The sequence below is a fragment of the Mrakia frigida genome, assembly GCF_051309035.1.
Source record: "Mrakia frigida strain ATCC 22029 unplaced genomic scaffold BDY24scaffold_7, whole genome shotgun sequence".
NCBI lineage: Eukaryota > Fungi > Basidiomycota > Tremellomycetes > Cystofilobasidiales > Mrakiaceae > Mrakia > Mrakia frigida.
The window spans coordinates 431969-451352 of record NW_027481274.1 but is presented as its reverse complement, the minus strand read 5'-3'; the positions used below and the strand labels follow the sequence as shown (position 1 = coordinate 451352).

General features: G+C 54.6%; 8 protein-coding genes across 8 annotated transcripts; 4 read left to right on the top strand and 4 right to left on the bottom strand.

The window, feature by feature from the left end:
* Positions 1–392: 392 nt before the first annotated feature.
* On the bottom strand, positions 393–2615 carry BDY24DRAFT_433645 (SIP1 domain-containing protein). The gene is made up of 4 exons (XM_076644122.1): positions 2278–2615; positions 1934–2183; positions 1208–1849; positions 393–1122 (listed from the first exon to the last, which is right to left on the bottom strand). Exons 1-4 carry the CDS (start codon positions 2577–2579, stop codon positions 709–711), a joined length of 1608 nt encoding a protein of 535 aa, XP_076498842.1. The 5' UTR covers positions 2580–2615; the 3' UTR covers positions 393–708.
* BDY24DRAFT_381864 (uncharacterized protein) lies at positions 2616–4061 on the top strand. The gene is made up of 5 exons (XM_076639416.1): positions 2616–2749; positions 2830–2910; positions 3172–3380; positions 3619–3691; positions 3799–4061. Exons 1-5 carry the CDS (start codon positions 2621–2623, stop codon positions 4003–4005), a joined length of 699 nt encoding a protein of 232 aa, XP_076498841.1. The 5' UTR covers positions 2616–2620; the 3' UTR covers positions 4006–4061.
* Positions 4062–4284: 223 nt separating this feature from the next.
* On the bottom strand, positions 4285–5359 carry BDY24DRAFT_381863 (uncharacterized protein). Its single transcript, XM_076639415.1, has 3 exons — positions 5022–5359; positions 4778–4879; positions 4285–4639 (listed from the first exon to the last, which is right to left on the bottom strand). The coding sequence occupies exons 1-3, from the start codon at positions 5082–5084 to the stop codon at positions 4580–4582; spliced, it is 225 nt and encodes a 74-aa protein (XP_076498840.1). The 5' UTR covers positions 5085–5359; the 3' UTR covers positions 4285–4579.
* Positions 5130–7571, top strand: BDY24DRAFT_413248 (uncharacterized protein; the record flags this gene model as incomplete). The annotated part of the gene is made up of 4 exons (XM_076643160.1): positions 5130–5359; positions 5452–5896; positions 5997–7399; positions 7499–7571. 4 exons carry the CDS (start codon positions 5130–5132, stop codon positions 7569–7571), a joined length of 2151 nt encoding a protein of 716 aa, XP_076498839.1.
* A 666-nt stretch (positions 7572–8237) lies between these two features.
* Positions 8238–10719, bottom strand: PRI1 (DNA primase subunit PRI1). The gene is made up of 9 exons (XM_076636885.1): positions 10386–10719; positions 10145–10302; positions 9842–10022; positions 9566–9770; positions 9313–9425; positions 8977–9234; positions 8674–8874; positions 8485–8574; positions 8238–8393 (listed from the first exon to the last, which is right to left on the bottom strand). Exons 1-9 carry the CDS (start codon positions 10450–10452, stop codon positions 8371–8373), a joined length of 1296 nt encoding a protein of 431 aa, XP_076498838.1. The 5' UTR covers positions 10453–10719; the 3' UTR covers positions 8238–8370.
* A 316-nt stretch (positions 10720–11035) lies between these two features.
* On the top strand, positions 11036–13007 carry LDS2 (Lds2p; the record flags this gene model as incomplete). Its single annotated transcript, XM_076643159.1, has 10 exons — positions 11036–11275; positions 11396–11560; positions 11701–11756; positions 11838–11901; positions 11976–12129; positions 12212–12248; positions 12318–12375; positions 12467–12539; positions 12631–12715; positions 12818–13007. 10 exons carry the CDS (start codon positions 11036–11038, stop codon positions 13005–13007), a joined length of 1122 nt encoding a protein of 373 aa, XP_076498837.1.
* Positions 13008–14953: 1946 nt separating this feature from the next.
* On the bottom strand, positions 14954–15256 carry BDY24DRAFT_381853 (uncharacterized protein; the record flags this gene model as incomplete). Its single annotated transcript, XM_076639414.1, has 1 exon — positions 14954–15256. A coding segment is annotated over one exon (303 nt), but the record flags the coding sequence as incomplete, so codon positions are not given.
* Positions 15257–15362: 106 nt separating this feature from the next.
* Positions 15363–18653, top strand: BDY24DRAFT_381847 (uncharacterized protein). The gene is made up of 10 exons (XM_076639413.1): positions 15363–15437; positions 15508–15608; positions 15681–16003; positions 16140–16721; positions 16789–17158; positions 17234–17325; positions 17396–17707; positions 17792–18322; positions 18414–18473; positions 18554–18653. Exons 1-10 carry the CDS (start codon positions 15397–15399, stop codon positions 18599–18601), a joined length of 2460 nt encoding a protein of 819 aa, XP_076498835.1. The 5' UTR covers positions 15363–15396; the 3' UTR covers positions 18602–18653.
* The last annotated feature ends 731 nt before the right edge of the window (positions 18654–19384 follow it).

The following is a 19384-nucleotide window of genomic DNA, read 5'->3' as shown; positions in this document are numbered from 1 at the left end:
CGATTTGGGCAGCGCGTCGCCTCGACCTCTTCCGTTCGACTTATTACCGTCGACGACGGACACGACCTGAGGATTCCTCTCTGAGCCCAAGGGTGCAGCGAAGAGTAGATGCATAGCAGCTATGCACGTATCGACGAAGCCCAAAAGAGAGATCAAACAGATTAGACGAGGGGACATAGCCAAAGAAAGGGAAACGAGAAACTCGACGCGTCCCAACCTCCTCCTCCTCCCTCAAGCTCCCTTCATTTGGAACAGAAAGACGATCACACCTCCTACCTACTACGTTAGTATCCATATCCATCGTCAGAACCAGACTCGTCTGCGACCAATCCGGCGGCGCCTTCTCGAGCGGCTTGAGCCCTATAGAACGCCATCCTCTCCTCGATTATTTCCTTCCGAGTAGGAGGCTTGGGTTTCTTCTCGGCGACTCTGAATAAGAAATGAGCGGAAGAAAGAAGGGAAGGAAGATGTGAGTTGACCGACGAAACGAAGAAGGAGGAGAAGAGAAGGAGAAGAGAATGAGGTTCGACTCGCGTTCCTTTCTGGATTCGGGTGGTGTGAGCTTTCTTCTTCCTGGCTTCGAGCTTGGCACTGTATAGCATCGAAGTGTGTACGGACCAACAGAAGTCGACTCCAGAGCCCATCTCCTCGCGACTCTTCTTCCTCAAACGAGACGCGTCTCCCCTCCGCTCTTCACCCTTCCCTCCCTCAAAGCTTCCCAAACACCACCTCCATATCCAGCACCAGATCCCTCTGCGCCCACACCTCCACCACAGCACCCCATATCATCCAGCAGCCCATCCTCTCCTCCTCCCTCCTAGCCTTCTCCTCCTCTCCAAGCAACCCAGCGTCCTCCTCTCGTTTCCTCGGTCCCATCGCGTAGCTCTCGAGGATCTCCATCATCACTCGAGCGAGGTCTCGAAGTTGGGAAATGTGGGAAGGCATGAGGCGGGCGTCGAGTTTGGAGAGGAGAGAGAGGATCCATCGTGCGAAAAGAGGGGTGAGGGTTGGGTAGGGTGAAGGAGGAGGTGCTGGAGTCGAGGTTGAAGGCTGAGAGTTGAAGAGGTGAGGGAGAGGTCGAAGAAAGTGGGTTAGGTGGGCGAGGAGGAGAAGAATTGTTGACTGCAGCGCGATACGAACGGGAAAGAACCGGTCAGCGGAGGAAGGCAAAGATAAGAAGGGAAGAGAGAGAGAAAGCGAGACTCGCCTCAGGAAGAGTTTGGATCAACGTGAGACTCGGCTCCTTCGAAAGATGCTTCGGTTGCAAAGGTTCGAGTTCCAGAGACTCCTCGTCCTCCTCGTCCGAGCTTGACGCATCCTCTAGGTCGTTGATCTGCTCCTCGAATTCGGCCTGAGTGAGAGCAGGGAAGATCTCCTCGTCCTCGTCTCCGTCCACTCCATACCATTCCGTCCCGTCGTCCACCGTCGCGTCCCCAAACTGATATCCATCGTCGTCCTCATCTCTGTCCTGCCCTTCGTGACCTTCTCCGGCAGCGTCCATCATCTCCTCGTCGTCTTCGTCCAGTCCGACGGGAGGGGAAGGTCCCTTCGACTCGACGACGGTTTCGACCGCGACGGCAGCTCCAGGTTTGACCTCACTCTCCTGCCTCCTTCCACAATCCATGAGCACCCCCTCCTCAGCCTCCGTAGGGATCGTGAGAATCTCCTTCTTCGACTCTCCAACGACCCTGCCGACTCGGATCTTTTTCCTCGACGCGCCGACGATGTACTGTCTCCAGCTCTCTCGCTCTCTCGGTCCTGGGAGAGGGACGTAGTGAGCTGGAGGGTTAAGGGAAGTTGAGAACCCTGGGTTGGCCGGAGAAGGGAGGGTGGAAGGGTGTCGGAGATTCTGAGCAGAGCGAGAACGAGGGTAAAGGGTCAGTTCGAGTCTTCGAGAGAGCAAAGTGTGGGACGGGAGGAGGAAGGAACGAACGGCTCGAAGTTGGAGGAAGTTGGCGAGGAATCGTTGACGCCAGAAGGGAGTAGGAACGAGAGGGTGACTTGGAGGTTGGGAAGATGCGTGGGCTTCGAGGTTGGAGGAAGAAGAGGCGAAGGAGGGAAAAGGGTCGGAGGGTCCAGCGATCCAGAGGTCCTTCCCCCTTGGGGTTGGTGTAGGAGCTGCTGGTGCGAGAACGTAAGGGTTGTAGGCTGTAACGAAGCTTGGGAGTCGATCCTCTTCCTCTCTGTGTACCCAGAAGTCCGAAAGAATAAAAGTAGAAGGAGGAAATGAGCTCGAGTTCAGGGAAGGGAGAGGAGGGAAGGAAAGTCGAAGCTCACCTCACGCTGAGAAGGTACTTCTCTGCCTCGTCGAGCTCTCGTTCTCCATTCTGACCCTCGAGAGGAAGTCCGATGGGGAAGAAAGGGTTCCCAAGCTTGTCTTCCTCGTTGAAAGGTTTCCTGTTGTTCCTGGACGTCGAGTTGTTGAGCTTTGGACGTTTGAGAGGAGGAAGTTGGGAGGAGGAGGAGGAGGAGGGAGGGTTGTCGTCGTCGTCGAGTTCAGCTTGAGCTGCCTTCCTCGCAGCTTTGATCTCCTTGAACTGAGCGCTGACCTCGGCTCTCTTTGCTTTGGTCTTGCCCATGCTGGTCGTTGAAAAAGATAAGGAGCGAAGCTGGTGGTTTGATGTCAAACGAAACCCACGGGGACCAACTTCACTTTTCGTCCCTTCATCAAACGAGGTCGTGCGCTTCTCTTTGCTCCCAACTCCCATCTCCTCAACACTTCTTATCTCTTCTTTATCCCTCTAAAATGGTACGTAGACGTCCTCTCTAGTCCCCTGTACGATTTCTAGAGCTGATCAAACCTTTTTCCATTGCTTTCGTTCTTCCCAGGCCAACACCTCCTCAAAGCGGGTCGCGAGTGCGAACGAGACGGCTCTCTGGCGTCTCACCGTCGGTATGGTCGCTACCAACGTGAGTAAAGCTCATTTTTATTCAATTTCTATGTACCGAGCTCTACTAGGCACGACTTCGAACTTGTCTCGAGTCTTTAAAAGCTCAGAGAAGCTGGGAAACAAGGAAGGAAGCTCGTGACGAGTCAAACTCCCTTCCTTCCTCCTCCTTCTCGCCTCGAGCTCGTACTACCACTCTTCGCTCGTTTTCTGCGACTTTCAACCTCTCAACCCCGTTATTTGAACTCCTTGCTGACTCGTTTCCTTTCTCTCGGATCTCCAGGTTCTCTACTTCGCCTTGAGGCACTACCTTCGACCTCGTCCTTACTTTTCCGGAGCGTCCTTGCTCTACGTCCTCACCCTCGTCCCAGCCGTTCTCTGCTTCCGATTCCTTCGGTTCGTTGGATCCCCCAAGAGGAACGCTCTCGGCCACGTCTACAAGGCTGGAGAGGCTCTCGATGGAAAGGGTCCTGTCGAGTGGGCGACTGATACGTGAGTGCCATCCATCCTCTCCGGATTCGGCTTTCTCCTCGAGAGATGTCGAGCTCGTACGATCATTCAAGGAGCTCCAGAGGAAGGCATTTAGAGGAGAACATGTCCTCAGTAGTTGGGCTCCTGGAAACGTCCTCGTCTTAATCTCGAGGAGCTGCTCTTGCTAGGGAACCGACTCTGTGAAACGAAGCTGAAGCTCACCTCTCTTCCCTCCCTCCTCTTTTGTCTTTTCCAACAGCATCTACGTTATCTGGGCCTGCACTGTCCTCGGACCTCTCCTCGGATACTACTCCTACTGGCTTCTCCTCGCCGTACGTCCTCGCTCTTATATCACAATCGTGATCAGCTTCAATAGTCTCGGCTGACTTCTTTTCTCCTCCCTTCTCGACGCGTCTTCTCCTCTTCTTTGTTCTACCAGATCCCCTCGTACGTTGGATACCAGGCCTACCTCTTCGCTGCCCCCATGCTCGCCAAGCAGCAGGCTCAGCAGGCTGCTCAAGCTCAGCGACAGGCTCCGGTTGCTCAGGCTCCCGTGGTCGTCAAAGAACCTCTGACTCGAACTCAGCAGAAGAAGGAGGACAAGAAGGCCAAGTTGGAGAAGGCTCAGAGGGGAGTTAGACGATAATCTTGTCTCGTTTCTTATCAACTTAAAGTCTATGTAAAGGGAATGTTTGCTCTAGAGACTGGCGTTCTTTGTGAGCTCGCGAAGTGAGAAGCGAAGGACGTGTCGAGCTCTTCCCCGACCCAAGTACTCTCGAACAAATTTGGTGAGAGTTCTCCATCGTATCTGCGCTCTTATGGACTCGAAGATGGCGGCCAAAGAAGAAAACATCATTCCCGAACGGACAACAAGAAAATAAAACACGTGGTGTCTCTCATTGAAATCGCTCCCCTCCCTCTGTCCACCATCTTCTCTTCTCCCTCCCTTCCTCTCCCCCTTCCCTTCTTCCCTTTCTCTGGCAAGTCCGGGGTCACAAACAGCAAGAGTTCAATCGCTCCTCCCCTTCGCTCAACAAGCAATCGTCCACCGCCAAGAAGAAACTCTCGTCTCAACCCGCTCGACCTTGCTCCAACTCTCCTCCCCTTCCCTCGCTCCTCGTCGCCTCTCGACTCCAAGCCACACCTCAATTCGCCGTCCAGCTCTCGAACCAGGAATTAGCTCCTACCAGTAGCTCAATCGAACCCACTCTATCGAACGCCTACGAACAAGAGGACCTCTTAGTCAATCGGGACGTGCCCTCTTCTCTCTTGCTTGAAAAGTGAGCCACTCCTTCACCCCTTTCCTCCCTTTCCATACCAGCTGGGCCGTCCAGCTTGAACCCAATCATGCCGCGGAGACTCAAGAATCTATAGCTGACTCCGCCTCGCTTTCTGTTCTCTTTTCCGCTCTCTCGTAGCCCACTTTTCCGTTGGACGATCCCTTTCGACTCCTCTCTCCCACTCTCGCACTCGTTGTCCTCGTTCGGCTTGCCCTTTGTTAACAACCCTTTCTCTCGCTCGTAAGTTGCTGCTCGCTTCTCTTAACTCGCCATCATCCCACGCTCTTCTCGTCTTTATCGACGTAAAGACGTACTCGCGGAAGGAAGCTGACCTCTCTCCTTCGCCTTCCTTCCCTTCCAATCTCGCCCCTTTGGACGCCAGCTCGTCGACACTCTCAGACCCCTTCTCCCTCTTCTCCCACTTCGCATCAAACCTTCTCAGCATCAACGAACCTTCGCACCAACGAACCAAACTAGCAACACCAACATCATGTCATACCCTGCTCTCAACCCACCTCAATCCCGCTCAAGCCTCCTCGCCGGACTCAGAGGCCAGAACCTCCCTCCTCCCTCAAACTCCAACGGGAGAGCCCTCTCGGGAACCAACAACAACTCCAACCTCGGATACGCTCCAAGACTCCCTCCTCATACCCCTCAGCATCGACAACGGTTCCCTTCGTCCGAGCACACTCTGGGTCCTTCCTTCGACGACGACGACGAGTGTGTCCTTCCCTCCTTTCAACCTCTCCCTCTTTCGTCGCGACTTCGAAGCTGATGCCTCTCTTCTTCTTCGTACTCTTCTGTGCTTGCAGGGACGAGGAAATGGTCGCCAAGATGGCCGCTTTGAACGCCGGACAGTATCCTTACCAGGGTCAGCAGCAGGGAGGAGGAGGAAACGGAGGTCACCACGGAGGGAACGGAGGAGGAATGATGCCTCGAGGGCAGCAGATGGGAGGAGGTGGAGGGATGCAGAGGGGAGGAAACGGAGGAGGAGGGATGGAGATGGGCATGGGAATGGGTGGAGGAGATCGAGGTGGAGGAGGAGGACGAGGAAACCAGCAGCAGCACCAACAGCAGTCGCTCGCCTACCAGCAACAGATGCAGCAGCAGGAGCTCCTCAGAGTCCTCACTCTTCAGACGTTGGCTTCGAACCAAGGACCTAGGAACCTCGAAGAGTTGCAGTTGCTCCAGGCTCTCGCTCAACAGCAGCAGCAGAGGGAGATGGAAGCTCAGGTCGAACAGCTCTTGAGGATCCAAGTGAGTTCTCCTTCCCGTTGTCGTCTTTCGGTCCTCGCCCGCTAGACCTTCTTCTTCTCCGAGCTGACGATCATTTCAATCTTCTTCTTCTTCACCTCAGGTTCACCAACAGGCTCAACAACTCCAGCAGCAGCTCATCGCTCAAGCCCAGCAAGCCGCCATGCTCGCAGCTCAACCCAACGGAAACCACCTCCAACACCCCAACCAGCAGCAACGAGCTCACGCTCTCCCTCCTCCCTCCGCTTCCTTCAACCAACGATCCTTCGATCAGTCGTACGCTCAGGCTCAAGCTCAAGTCCAGATGGCCAACCAGGCTCAACGGGTTCAGCAAACTCCTCAGCAGCTCGCCTCCGCCTACGAACAGCGTCACGCCGCCCAACAGCAGATTCAAGCCAACCTGAGAGCGAGATCTGGAGTCCCACCTCTTCCTACTCCTGCAGCCGTCGCTGCCAGCGGACATCGGTTCGGATTCGAGGTCGAGCAGCCGAGGGACGACGTTCACGGAGCAGGGATCTTCGGGAACGGAGGCGGCTTGGGAAGGCAGACGCTCTCGAGAGGATTGAGTCCTCAGCCTGGAGCTGGTGCTGTCGGAGAGAGGACGGGAGTCAGTCCTGGTCCTGGAGCTGGAAGCCAAGGAGGAGGAGGAGATAGGAGTCGCGTCGGTTCGCCTCTCGACGGAGGACTCAACACCCCCCAATTCGGCGGTCTCAACATCCCTTCGTCCCAAGGAGGAGCTCGAGATCTCGCACTTTACGAGTACGACCAACGGGAGGTCCCTTCCCTCGCAGGAGCCGCTTCGGTCTGGACCGCTGGGAAATCGGACGCGTCTGGAAACTGGAGAACCAAGCCCGCCGACTCTCCTCCTCCCAACCATCCTCGATCCGCCTCGACTGGCGTCGTCTCTCCTCCTCCTGTCTCCCGCTTCACCGGAACCTTCTCTCCTCCTCCTCACTCGAGAGACTCGTCCACTCCCATTGGATCTCGATTCCAATCCAACAACGGCGTCGGACTTGAACAGGACGCCCACTCGGACTCGTCGTCGCACCCCAGCGGGCCCAACTCCAACTCGGACGAGAACGAGGGATCGAGATCCCCAACGTCGAGCGAAGGCAACACTCTACTCAACTCGAACGGAGGAGGACGAGGATCGTGGAACACCAGCGGCGGAGACATCCTCAAACCCATCTACGAAGGACTCGGTCTCGGACGACCCTACCCTGTTCCTCAGCAACCCGAGAAGACCATCTCCCCGACAGGATTCGGAGGAAACAACAACCTCAGGTCGATGTCAGCAGCCGCTGCTGCTCTCAACGCTCAGAACGGTGCCGAGATCGAGCAGATTCAACGACCGTCTCCCGTCGAGGTTCACCCTAGGACGAGGAGCTACGATCTTGGAGGAGGAGTCGGGAACGGAGGAGCGGCCTACGGGAGTGGAGTGATTCGACAGCCAAGAGGTCCTCCTAGTCCAGCGGATGAGTTGGGAGCCAGGAACTTTGCCAGCAGGTAAGTCCTTTCGTTCTCGTCTGTCGCGTCGTCGTCTTCGATCCAGGTCCCTGACTCCCCCTCCTCTTCCTTTTCCCTTTCTTCCCTCTTCACCAACAGACTTCGAAAGAAAGCTGGTTCTAACCTCAGCGTTCTCGGTCGACGAGAACAGACTGCTTCTCCCTCCGCCTAAACCAACCCAACCCCCAACCCTTCCTCGCCTCGCCTCCCCTTCTCGACCTTCACTCGGACTGGCTCCATCCTTATGATTATATTTTTCGTGTTTTCCTTTTGCTTTACCCACAAACACTCTTCTCTTCTCCTTGTTCATACGCACGACTCCCCCTCCCTTTCCTTTTCACGACCCTCATCTCTGCCTGCGTTCCCTTCCCCCTTTGTTACCATCGTCTCTCGTCCCTCGTCCCCGCAAACAACACAATCACTCTACCACCTCGCTTTTTTCTCTCTTCTCTCTTTCACGTCTCGCTTCTTCTCCGTTCGTTTATTGTACCACCACCACCACAATAGTTCTCCAGTCTCCCGTCTCCCGCTTCGTCTCTTTTGCTGCTGATCAATCTCTCGCTTCTCTCCCTCTATAGCATTCCTTTCCCTTTTCTTACACATCGATCATCCTCTTAACCTCCCTCTACCCTACCTTTTCTTCCTTTCTTGACTTGACCCCTTGCTCACTGAACATGTAGCTCTCTCTATCTTCCGTCTCGTCTTGCGCACTCCCCACGTTCATTTTGAATCGTTTTCGTCTCTTCGTTCTTCGTTTCGCTCTCAACTTCGCTTATCCATCCATCCCAAAGCTAAAAAGCTCTCCTTTCTTTTTCTCCGCTTCTCTCTTTCTTCTCTTTTGGTCTCGATCGAATCCGCTGTTGAACTATCTTTCGAAGAGGGGCAAGGAAGAAAGATCGAATGCGAACGACATGCGATCCCCGAGCCTGCCTCGTTCCCAATCCCCACCCCTTCTCCATCCGAACAAGAGCTTAGAAGTCCATCGAGACGGCACCTGCAAGACAGAACGAGGGAAACGAAGGAGGAGTCAGCTCGAGGCGGGGGACGAGCCTCAAGGCGAGGTCGAGCCGAGGTCAGAAACTCACTCCTCTTCTTCTCCCTCGTCTGCTTCATCAACCCCACGTTGTGTCGATCCATCATCTCCACGTAAGGTCGAAGAGACGTGTCCCTCCAGTCTGAATACCCGCAAACAAACCAACGAAGACAAGTCAGCTCGAAGGACGAAGAAACGAACGACGCGTCGAACGAAGCCAACAGAAAGAGACAAAGCGCACCACAGACTCGAACCTCTCCCTTCTTCCCTCCACCTGTCGATGTAGGATCATCCACGTCCATCGAGGAAGTAGAAGCAGCAGCAACCTCCTCGACCTTCCTCTGCGCCTCAGCGAGTTCTCGAAGCAGGAGACCGACGGTTGGGACCTTGGCCGGATCGAACGAGGAAACTTTGGTAGGGTCGATGGGGACACAGACTCGGTCTGTTAACCGAAGGAAAGGGGAAGGAGAGAAATCAGCAACTAGCTGATCGAGTAAAAGAGTCCTCGGATCGACGCGTCGAAAGAGAGAACGACAAAACTCACTCGTTCCAGGATGCACGACGAACGGACTCTTCAACAAATGATTCCTGTGCTTCGAGACCTCTGCGTCCAGTCTAGGGTACGAATACTGGAGGACGACGTCCTGCAGGGACTGAGTTAGCAGTCTGTACTTTGCTGATTCGGGTTTGTCGTCGGAGGGAGCGAGTCGTTGGATCTCTTTGTACAGCTCCTTCCAGCGTGTTCGAGAGGGTGTGGAGGATGAAGTGGTGGACCAGTGGGAGCGGAGACGCGAGGTGATATCTATAAAGCGAGAACGAGCGGGCATCATGAGCTTGATTAAGCGAAAGGACGGGAGGAAAGTAAAAGAGCAGCCCTGACCTTGATCTGGAATGAGAGCGAGGAGAGCTTCGTACTGTTCCTTAGTTCGGAAGCACTCTTGATCGTCGAGGATGAGAGCGGGGAACTGTTCGGCGAGGGTGTCGTAGGCGGTTCTGAGGGAAACACGGAGGGAAGGGAGAGAAAGAGAGAAGTCAGCTCGAGCTCGCGTCTTTCGCTCCTTCCCCTCCCATTTGATCTACCTCCCACCCTTGCTTCACCAAACCGAGCGATTCAACTTGGAACGACTACTCACTTGATGCTAGGATGGAGTTCCGATCCCTTGAACCTCACGTTGACCTTCTTGCTCGTATCCTTCGATCCAGCGACGACCTCCAAGTACAGAACGATAGCTCGACGTTGATCGTCCGTCAGATCGATGGCAGCCGTATCCGAAACCCAGCAATGGATTCCACGTCGGCCGGAGTATACCCAAAGAAGGTGAGAGTAGCCGAATTGCTCTGAATAAACGCGACGACTCGGTCAGTTCCAAAGGCGCGAGGGAGGAAGGGAAGGAAGAGGTTGAGCTGACCTCTCAAAGCAGAATCCAAGACACCCGTAGCAGCAGCGATGAAACCCCAACACCTCTTGCACATGTCCTTGTCCTGACAGCATGTTCTGATTTCGTCGTAGTCGGTCATGTCGATATCGAAGACGAGCTCGCGTCGAAGAGGGACGAAGGCGGTTGGACGGAGCGTCTTCTTGTCTCGAGGCTGTAGGTTGAACGAGGGGAAGAAACGAGTCAGCTCACGGCTCCTGGGACTTACTCGGTCTCTAGAAAGTGCTCGATATGATTCAGAAGGAATAAGTCCGAGGCAGGAAGGCAGAGACTGGCCTTTCCAGAATAGACAGGCCCAATCTCGAACCTCGATGGCCTCAACCTCAGCACCTCGTTCTTGAGTTCCTCTGCGTTTGAGAACGAGTTGTATCGAAGGTAAATGTCTCCTGGGAGGGTGAAGGCGAATTCTCGATGGGTGAAGAGTTTTGTAGGGACTGGGGGAAGGGCGGAGGCGGGGAAGGGAGAGGTCGTGAGCTCGTCTGATTCTCCTCTTTCTTGCGTTCGTTTGAGAGCTCACTGTGATCGTGGTTGAGCCAGGTGAAGAGGGCTTTCCAAGGGAAGAGTCGTTGGTAGAAGGATCGCATAACTCCTGGGTCAGAGGCAACATCCTCGTGGCTGGAGGAGGAGAGAGAGAGAGAGGGGGGAAGGTCAGCGTGGGAAGGAGAAGGAGAAGGGAAGAAAGCGGAGGGACGAACGGTGGGTCTGCTACTGGCATCGGGAGACTCTGAGCTTGTTGATTCCGAGGCTGAGAAGAGGAAGGAGTGAAGAGAACGGAGAAGGGTGTAGGGGGGTGTAAAGGGGCGAAGGGTCAAAGGAAGGAGGGAGGGGAAGGATGCTGTTGAGGTGAGCTCGGCTCGAAGGTCGCGTCGAACACTTTCCCTCATTTCACGCGTCCTAGCAACCGCAAGAGTCCCGTCGCTAAGCGCGAAAAGTTGAGTTATTGGCAAACCTTTCGATATGTAAGACTCTGGAAATGTGCATGCTGACTCTTTTTTGTTAGAACATTTTCCATGGGAGCAGGTAGAAGTCGAGTCGCAGGACGGGTAAAATGACGACTCGAGCAAGGTCGAGCTCATCGATCTTTCCTCCCAACTTTCACTTTCTCTCCCTCCTCCTTTAAGTGCTCTTCTCCCTCTGGCAGGTACTCCACGTCTTCCTCCGGCCAGCATGTCGTCCTACACCTCAGCTCTTCCTCCTCCCCTCCCTCCTCGCTACTCGAAAACCGAGCTCGACATCGACGCTCCTTCCTCCTCCCCTGCTCCAACGAATGAGATCCCTCTCTCGACAGCTATCCACGAAACCTCGGCCTTCCTCTCATCTCCCTCCTCAAGCAGACTCTCTTTCCCTCCCACCTACGCTCTCATTGGAATCTACAGACTTCTCTCTGATCCTCATCTCAGAAATCCCGTCAGTTCAGCACCGCCGCGACTCGCCCCCTCGTCTCGTTCGAGAGCTCATTTTCTCCGTATTGCTGATCCTCAATCTCTTCTTTTCTCCGCATTTTGGTTACTGGATGCTTCTGAGCAGATCTGGGCGAAAACTCGAAACGGAACTCTGCGAGGATTGGCGGTGGGAGCGGCCTGGATCTTCATCAGTTGGAGATCTCAATTGGGCTTCGTCGAGAGGTTCTTGATGGGGACGAGGATGATTAAGAAGTTTGCCAACAACGAGGGTGGGACCGTTATTCTCGGGGTGAGTCTCAGATCGAAGTTTGGGGTCTATGAGAGGAGGAGGAGGGAGAGCCGATGGAGTTGTGAGGAAGACAACGAGAGCGAGCTGACTTTCTCCTTCCTCTTCTTCCTTTCGTTGGGATTCGCTGTTCTCTCAATCAGTACAACCTCCCTCTTGCCGTCTATGCTACTATCTTCATCATCGGAGGGCAGTTCTGGTGCGTTCTGACTTCTCTTTCGTCTCTTACCGTTCTCCTCGTTGCTCACCTGTCGCCCCGTTTCTCTTCTCTGCTCTGCAGGTACATCCTCAAGTTCTTCCTCAGCAAGAACATCAAGATCGCTAGGAAACGAGCGTGGGATCTCGTTAGTCCAACCTCATCTCTGGATCCTCCTTCGACGTTCACTAGCTGAACTTCCCCTTCGACCTCTTGTTGTAGACCGTCGAATCTCGAAATAAACCTGCTTCTTTCTGGGGACCCTACGTCGAGGAGTACGAAGTTCCTCCCGTTGAGAAGGCTAAGAAGGCGAGCAAGAGAGTGAGGATCCAGAAGGTCGTGTTTGGAAAGCTCGGGAGATTCTTCGTCAACAAGTGTACGTCGTCTCTCGACTTGTCTCCCTTCAGATCAGATCGAGGAAGCTGATGAAATTGCTGCATTTATTGTATATTTCGTAGTCATCTTGTTCCCTTTGAACTTCGTCCCCGTCGTCGGGTAAGCTTTCTTCTCGTCTCCCTCTCCTCCCGACGCGTTCGCTGACTCTCCTTTTCCCTCGTTCCTCAGTATCATCGTGTCCTCCATGGTCAAAGCTCTTGGATCAGCCAGGTTCCTTCACGAGCCTGTACGTTTCTCCTCGCATCTCGTTTCCTTTCCCTGCCTCCCTCCCTCGATCTCGACTTCACTCACCTCCCCCTCTCCCTTTCCCGCTCCAGTACTTCGCCTCAAAAGGAATGACACCCAACCAAGCTCTCCTCTTCGTCGAGGAACGAAAGTGGGACTACTACAGTTCGTTCTTTCTCTCTTCTTGTCATCGACTTCGAACGAGGCTGACAAGCGACGGCGCGTTCTTCCCTTCCTCTCCTCTTTCTTCTTCCAGGCTTCGGTTTCGCCGCCTCGCTCCTCGAGTCCCTCCCCTTCGTAGGAATGTTCTTCTCCATCTCCAACCGAATCGGAGCGGCTATGTAAGTTCTGACTCTCCCTTCCCTTCGATTCTCTCCCTTCGATTCTCTCCCTTCGATTCTCTGCGGCTCACTCTTTTTTTTCGTTTCGTCCTTCGTTCGCAGGTGGGCCTTCGACTGCGAGAAACGACAGGAAGCCTTCCGAACGGGTGAACTCAAACCTCAGCCTAGGCAGGAGGTCGTCGTCGTTCCTGGAGTCGGGAAGATCGGGAGGGTGGGGGTGAGGACGGAGATGGGAGAGAAGGTCGAGAGGTTTGGAGAGAAGGGGGAGGAGATGCCCGGGGGTTTGGACTGAGCTTGGGTTGACTGTTGACCGACTGAGCTGGGGTGACAGGGGTGGAGATCGATCTTTTGATTGACCTGTTATGCTTATGCTGTTCCTCGTTCACTTGGGAGAACGAAGGAAAGACGGAGACGTGACGACGCGTCGTCCTCGACTCTTCTTCTTTCACGACTGATTTTCTTTGGTCTGCCCGTTCAGCGAGTTCAGCCCTTCGTCAAAAACATCTGCTCCGATGCAGCCCTCTCACTGCCAAAAAAACTCAACCTTTTCTTTCCAAGGTCGGTTCGTTCCCAAACCTTTGATTCGGTCCGACGCTCTTTCGATCCCTCTTGCACTACCAGTCCTCCCTTTCCTTCCCCCCAACCACGTTCCTCTTCTCTCCGCTGGCTTTCAGATTCCCTCTCTACATGCTTCGTGAGCTCTCATTCTACCTCCCTTCCTCGAGATTGTCAAGCTGAACGCACGTCTCGCACTCTGCTTTCCGCTCGACGTGTCGTTTAGGCCCAATTCTCAACTTGAAGGACAATACTCCCATCCTCAACAGTCCAGCCATTTTCGAGGATTTATGTACCAAGAAGTACAAGATTACTACGGCGAAAGAAGACGGAATGGTTGGAGATTAAGTCCGTCGACAAAAATCCTTTCGAAGCCGACGGGATCGAGTCGAACGAGCTCTGACAACCTCTTTCACTTTCTGGAACTGAACAGCAATTTTTCGACGACGCGACAAGTACAGGATGGCGTTGTCGACGAGGCAGATCATCAGGGAGGTCCGGATCAAGATGGCTGAGTCTCTGAGACCTTCCCGGAGATATTCATTTGGGTTGACGACGGGGAGGGAAACAAGAGGGAAGGGGAGCGTGAGTTCTACGGACGAGGTAGCAAGAGGACGAGATTAGAATAGGATGATCTTGCGAGTCAATCGAGAGAAGGGTACGAAGAAAGGGTGCGTCGCGTCGAAAGCTCATCAAATCTCGTCTTGCTTCGCCCCCCTTCCGTCTCCCACGAGCGAGACCCTACCAGCTCCCAGCTAACTCCAGTTCAAAATGACGTGCATGTGCTCGGATCGATCGAGTGGACGGTACTGATGAGAAGAAAGAAGGCGGAAAGAGGAGGTCTGGACCGTCGAGACGCGACGACGAGGGAAGAGATGAGAGTAGCCACGACGAAGTAGAGGAAGAGCGAGCTTACGATCAGGTTGAGAAGGTATCGGTTGAGGTACTGTTGGAAGAAAAGAGGCGAAGGTCAGCTTAAGAGAGACGAGGGAGGGGAGGAAGAGACGCGACTCACGTTTCGGGAGACGACTCGACGAGGATGGTGATTCGAGGTAAGAGGAGTGACTTCGCGACGTGTCCGAGAAGTTCTTTCCTCTCCTCCTCGCTCAACCCGTGAACAACAACGTCCTGTAACTGTGATACACCCCCTACAGACTCGTCGCCGCGAACGTCCAAGTCGTCCTTTATCCACGTAAGGACTTCGTCGTTGGATTCTGTAAAGTGGTACGAGATGCGAAGTCCGTAGGCCTTTATAGGACGTGGGATCCAGTTGTTAGGCTTCAACAGAGGGTTCGTGAAGAAAGCATCGACGAAGACCAACCGTCGAAGGCGCGTCCAGCGGGAGAGGGAGACCCAGAGGCATGAAATTTCTCCTCCAGGAACCCCTTCGAGCTGAAATTCGACGGGGTCGAAGAAAGAGGGGATTTTAGTTGGAGAATAATCTCTGGGAAGGACGACCGTGAGGGAGTGGAGGGTAAGACGGCCAGGGGTGGAGGAGGAGGGGAGGCAGAGACGGTGAGGATCGATCGAGGGGACGTCGCCCTTGTCCTCTTCTTCCTCTTCTTCCTCTTCCTCTTCGTTGTAAGGGTTGAAGGGATCTCCCTTGACGTCAACGTAGGTGACGGAGTGAACGAGAGATAGGTCGAGCCATGGTTCCAGTTCTGGATGTCTCTTCTCGGCCTGTCAAGGAAAGAGAGGAAGGAGAGAGAGGAGGGAGGTCAGCTCTGGATCCAATGGAGTTGAGCTCTGCTTCCCTTCCTCCTCCATCATTTCCAGAGACCTGGACGAAGAAAACAGTAGACATCTACTTACGACGAGTGTGAGGAACTTGGTCAACCCTTCAGGTCCTTCGAAGGTGATGTGTCGGTAGAGGAGAGGGGAGGAGAGCTGGAGGAAGGCGAGGGAGAGGGTGGAGGTCTTTGCGAGCGTAGGCTGGTCGCAAAACTTGAGGATTTCCTTCTTGACTTCGGTAGGGAGGAAGGGAAGGGAAGGGGAAGTATCGATGGGCATGTTGAAGAAGTTGAGTTTCGGTGATTGTCGTGGCTAGGGGAGGAGAGGAAGAAGGAGTCGAAAGTGAGCTTTCTCTTCGTCTGACCTCAACCTTCCATCCTCTCCTTCCCTCCAATATGTCCATCCCACCTCCACCTCCTCCACCTCCTACTCTCCCGTATGTTCATCTATGCATTCGTATCTCAGCCACGAAGCGAAAGTCTAACCTTCTCGGTGGATTTGTACAGGCAAACGGTTGGGATGCCACCACCTCCTCCTCACGGCTTCGCTCCTCCTCCTCCTCCCAACTTCCTTCCTCCTCTCCCACCAGGTTGGACAGAGCACAAAGGTGAGCCAGCAGCGAACAAAATCCGCTCTCTTTTTCTCTTTCTAACTCTTGGCTTCTTTCGTTCTTTCTCAGCTACCGGTGGCTCGCTCTACTGGCACAACGCTTCGACCGGATCGTCGACCTACACTCGACCTCTGCCCAACTTCTCCGTTCCTCCTCCAGGATTCTTCCCTCCCTTCCCACCACCCAACTTTATGCAGCAACCTCCTCCATCCATCTCTCCAGCAGTTGCTGCTCCCGTCGCTGAGCCCAAGAAGAAGAAGAAGGAGAAGCCAAAGGACAAGACTCCCATTCCTGGAACGCCTTGGATTCGGGTCAAGACGAACGAGGGAAACGTGTTCTACATGAACAAGGATACCAAGAAGAGTGAATGGACGATACCAGAGGAGATTGCTGTGAGTTTCGTGTCGCTTGGGTGTGATTGGAAGGAGGAGAGACGAGGTGATGGGGGAGGAAAGAAGGAGCTCGAGCTGACCTCCTCTTTCTTCTCCTTCCTTTCCTTTCCTCCTTCTTCGCCTTCGTTTCCTCCAGACGGAAGTCGCCGAGCTGGAAGCTACCGAGAAGGCTGAACAGGAAGCCAAGGAAGCCGCCGAGAAAGCTGAACTCGAAGCTCTCAAAGCTGAGGAGGAAGCCTCAGCCAAAGTTGAGCTCGAACGTCTTCGAGCAGAACTCGCTCTCGCCAACAAGAAACGAAAGGCCTCTCCTACCCTCGCTACCTCCCTCCCTCCTTCCTCCAAGCAGCCCAAACCCACTCCCACAGGACCAAAAGCCGACCTACCCGACGAGGAGGACATCGACGTCGACGCTCTCTCTGCCCTTCACAACAACGAGCCCGATGAGGAGGAGCAGGAGGACGTCGTTCAACTTGGTCCATCGGGAGAGGACGACGAGGAAGCCTGGCAACGAGCTGTGGCTGCTGAGATGTCGATCGAATACGTGGATCCCAAGGAGAAGGCTCGACTGGAACGGGAGGAGATCGAGCGAGAGGAGAGGGAGGAGAAGGAGGAGCAGGCTGCTCGAGAGGAGGAGGCGAGGCAGTCGATGTTTGGAGGAGCAGCGAAGGCTGGTGGGAACGTTACGATGTCGGTGGAAGAAGGACGAGCTTTGTTCAAGGTGAGCAGGTCTACTAGTTTACTTCGAACTCGTTCGCTGACCTTCTCTCGTGGTTCTTTCCTCGCAGAGTCTCCTCTACGAACGCAACATCTCCCCCGTCGCTCCTTGGGACATGTCCCTCCCTCTCTTCATCAACGACCCTCGGTACATCCTCCTCTCCTCCATCAAGGATCGAAAAGAAGTCTTCGACGAGTATTGCCGAGACAAGGCTCGTGAGCTTCGAGCTGCCAAACTCGCTGGAGGAGCCGCCGTCGTGGAGAAGAAGGATCCGGAGAGGGAGTTCAAGGATCTGCTCAAGGCCGAGGTGAAGAGCACGAGGATGAGGTTCGAGGATTTCAAGAAGACTTGGAAGAAGGATAGAAGGTACTTTGGATGGGGGAGGGACGACAGGGAGAGGGAGAAGACGTTCAAGACGTATCAGAAGGAGTTGGGAGAACGTGAGTTTTGCTGTTTCGTTCTCGGTCTCGTTGCGACAAGACCTGACGCTTTTCTTTATTACTTCTTACCCCCAGGTAAACGAGCCGACGCTAAGCGTGCCGAGCAAGACTTCTACGAGCTCCTCGGTGAGACGGATGGGATCACGTCCGATTCGGTTTGGAAAGAGGTTCGTCCACGTCTCGTCCTGTCGCCCTGTCTTCGTCGCTTGACCTGACCTTCTCCCTGCTTTCTCTCAGACTAAACGATCCATCGACCGAGACCCTCGCTACGAAGCCGTCGGATCCTCTTCCCTCCGAGAAGAACTCTTCCAGTCCTACCTCCTCCGTCTCGCCTCCTCGTCCAAAGCACCCGCCGAGGACGAAGCGACTCGCAAAGCTCGAGAGAAGAAGGAACGAGCCGAAGCCTCTCTTCGAGAAAGGCAGGAGACCGTTCGAGCTCAGCAGGGACGAGTAGCCAACGAGATTGGAAGGAGCCGAGGGATGGTTGGGAGGGAGGAGGCGGAGAGGGAGTTTGGAACGCTTTTGGTTGATCAGGTCAAGGAGCACGATGTGAGTCGAGCGATCTCTCGAGCTCAGAGACAACGAGGGAAGGACTGAACTGATCCATACCTTTCTCCTCGGAATCGTTCTCAGGCCAACTGGGAAACCTCCCTCCCCCTCCTCTCCAAAGACCCCCGTTCCCTCTCGCCCTCCCTCTCCCTCTCCGACAAACACCGCCTCTTCCTCAGCCACCTCACCCACCTTCAAACCAAACGTCTCTCCGCCCTCCACGCCCTCTTCCTCTCTCATTCTCCAGCTCTCGAAACTCCCTTCTCCTCCGTCCACTCCGTCCTCGCTCCCAACTTCGCCGTCACCCGGCTCAACCTCACGCCCGACCAGCTCGAGGACGAGTACGCTCGCTGGCAGCGCAGCAGGGACGATGCGGCCAAGAGGGAGTTTGCAGAGATGATGAACGAGAATGCGTTTGTGCAGTTCTGGGGAGGGATGAGGAAGGCGGAGGGCGAAGGGGAGGAGGAGAGGAGGTTGAGGAAGGGCGGAGGCGGACTGGGTGGGAACGAGGAGAGTGACAGTGAGGAGGAGGAGGGCGAGGAAGGAGGTGGAAAGGGGGATTTGATGGGAATGGCGAGGAAGATTGATTTGAGGGAGATTGAGGCCGTTTTGAAGGTGAGTTTGTTTGGGAGTTGTGGTCTCGAAACGAGTAGAGCGTGCTGACTGGACGTCGCCTTTCATTCTTGCGTTACCTTTTCTTTTGCAGCAAGACAAGAGGTACAGGATCTTTGATCATATCCCTGAGCAGAGGGAGGAGTGGATCAGGGTGAGTTGAGCGAGATCTCGTTCGTTTCTGCGAATCGACGCTGACCCTGTTCTCGTTCCGTTTCGTTTCGTTTCTTGCAGGACCATCTCGCCGCTCTCGACGCCCCCAAGGCTTCCGTTCATGTCTAATTCTATACTTTTCTTTCTTCTTCATCGTGCGATCTCATGACCTTCGACGGCGTTGCAAGGGAAAAGAACGAGGAGAGCTTCGACGCGTCGTCGTCGACCAGTCCTTCTTCGTTCTCGTTCTTCCTTCCCTTTCAGCTTCTCGAGTTGGGGTTTCGGGCTGAGGACTTGAACTTTCTCTCATCGGCAGTCTCTGCACGAAACCCGACCAGCCCGTTCTATATATCTTCAAAATCGACGCGCCCCAAGCCAGCCCTGCGCCCTCACGGTCCGACGCGACTCTCATTTCCCTTCCTCCCTTCCTCCTCTCTCTCTCTCTCTCCTCCACCCACCCTCCTCCCCTTCCGTTTTCACTCAGGGACACCCTCTCTCGCCCTTCTTCTCTTCTCAGCGACCCACACCTCTCGCTCGCTCGTTCTTGCGTCCCAACTCTAGCAGCAACAGGAAAAGGACTCGACGAACGAATCGAACTTCGCGTCTGTTGAGCTTCATCTTCTTTCTTCCCTCCTTCTTTTTTTTCGTCGTTCGCGCTCCAAAGAAGAGCAGGATCCAAGAGCGTTTTGGGGATACTTTTGATATAGGTGAGTGAGGGCGTCAACGCTGCTGTGGGTTTCAAGTGGGGAGGAGGGGTGAAGGAAGGATGGTGGTGGGAGGAAGGGAAGGGACGAGGAGCGGGTGAAGGGATGAGTTGGTTGGACGAGCGAGATGAATCTCGCTCGTCCTTCGTAGATACCACAGAGCATGCTGTAGAGTCCGATTGGTCTCTATACTCGGTGTTTTCGCTAC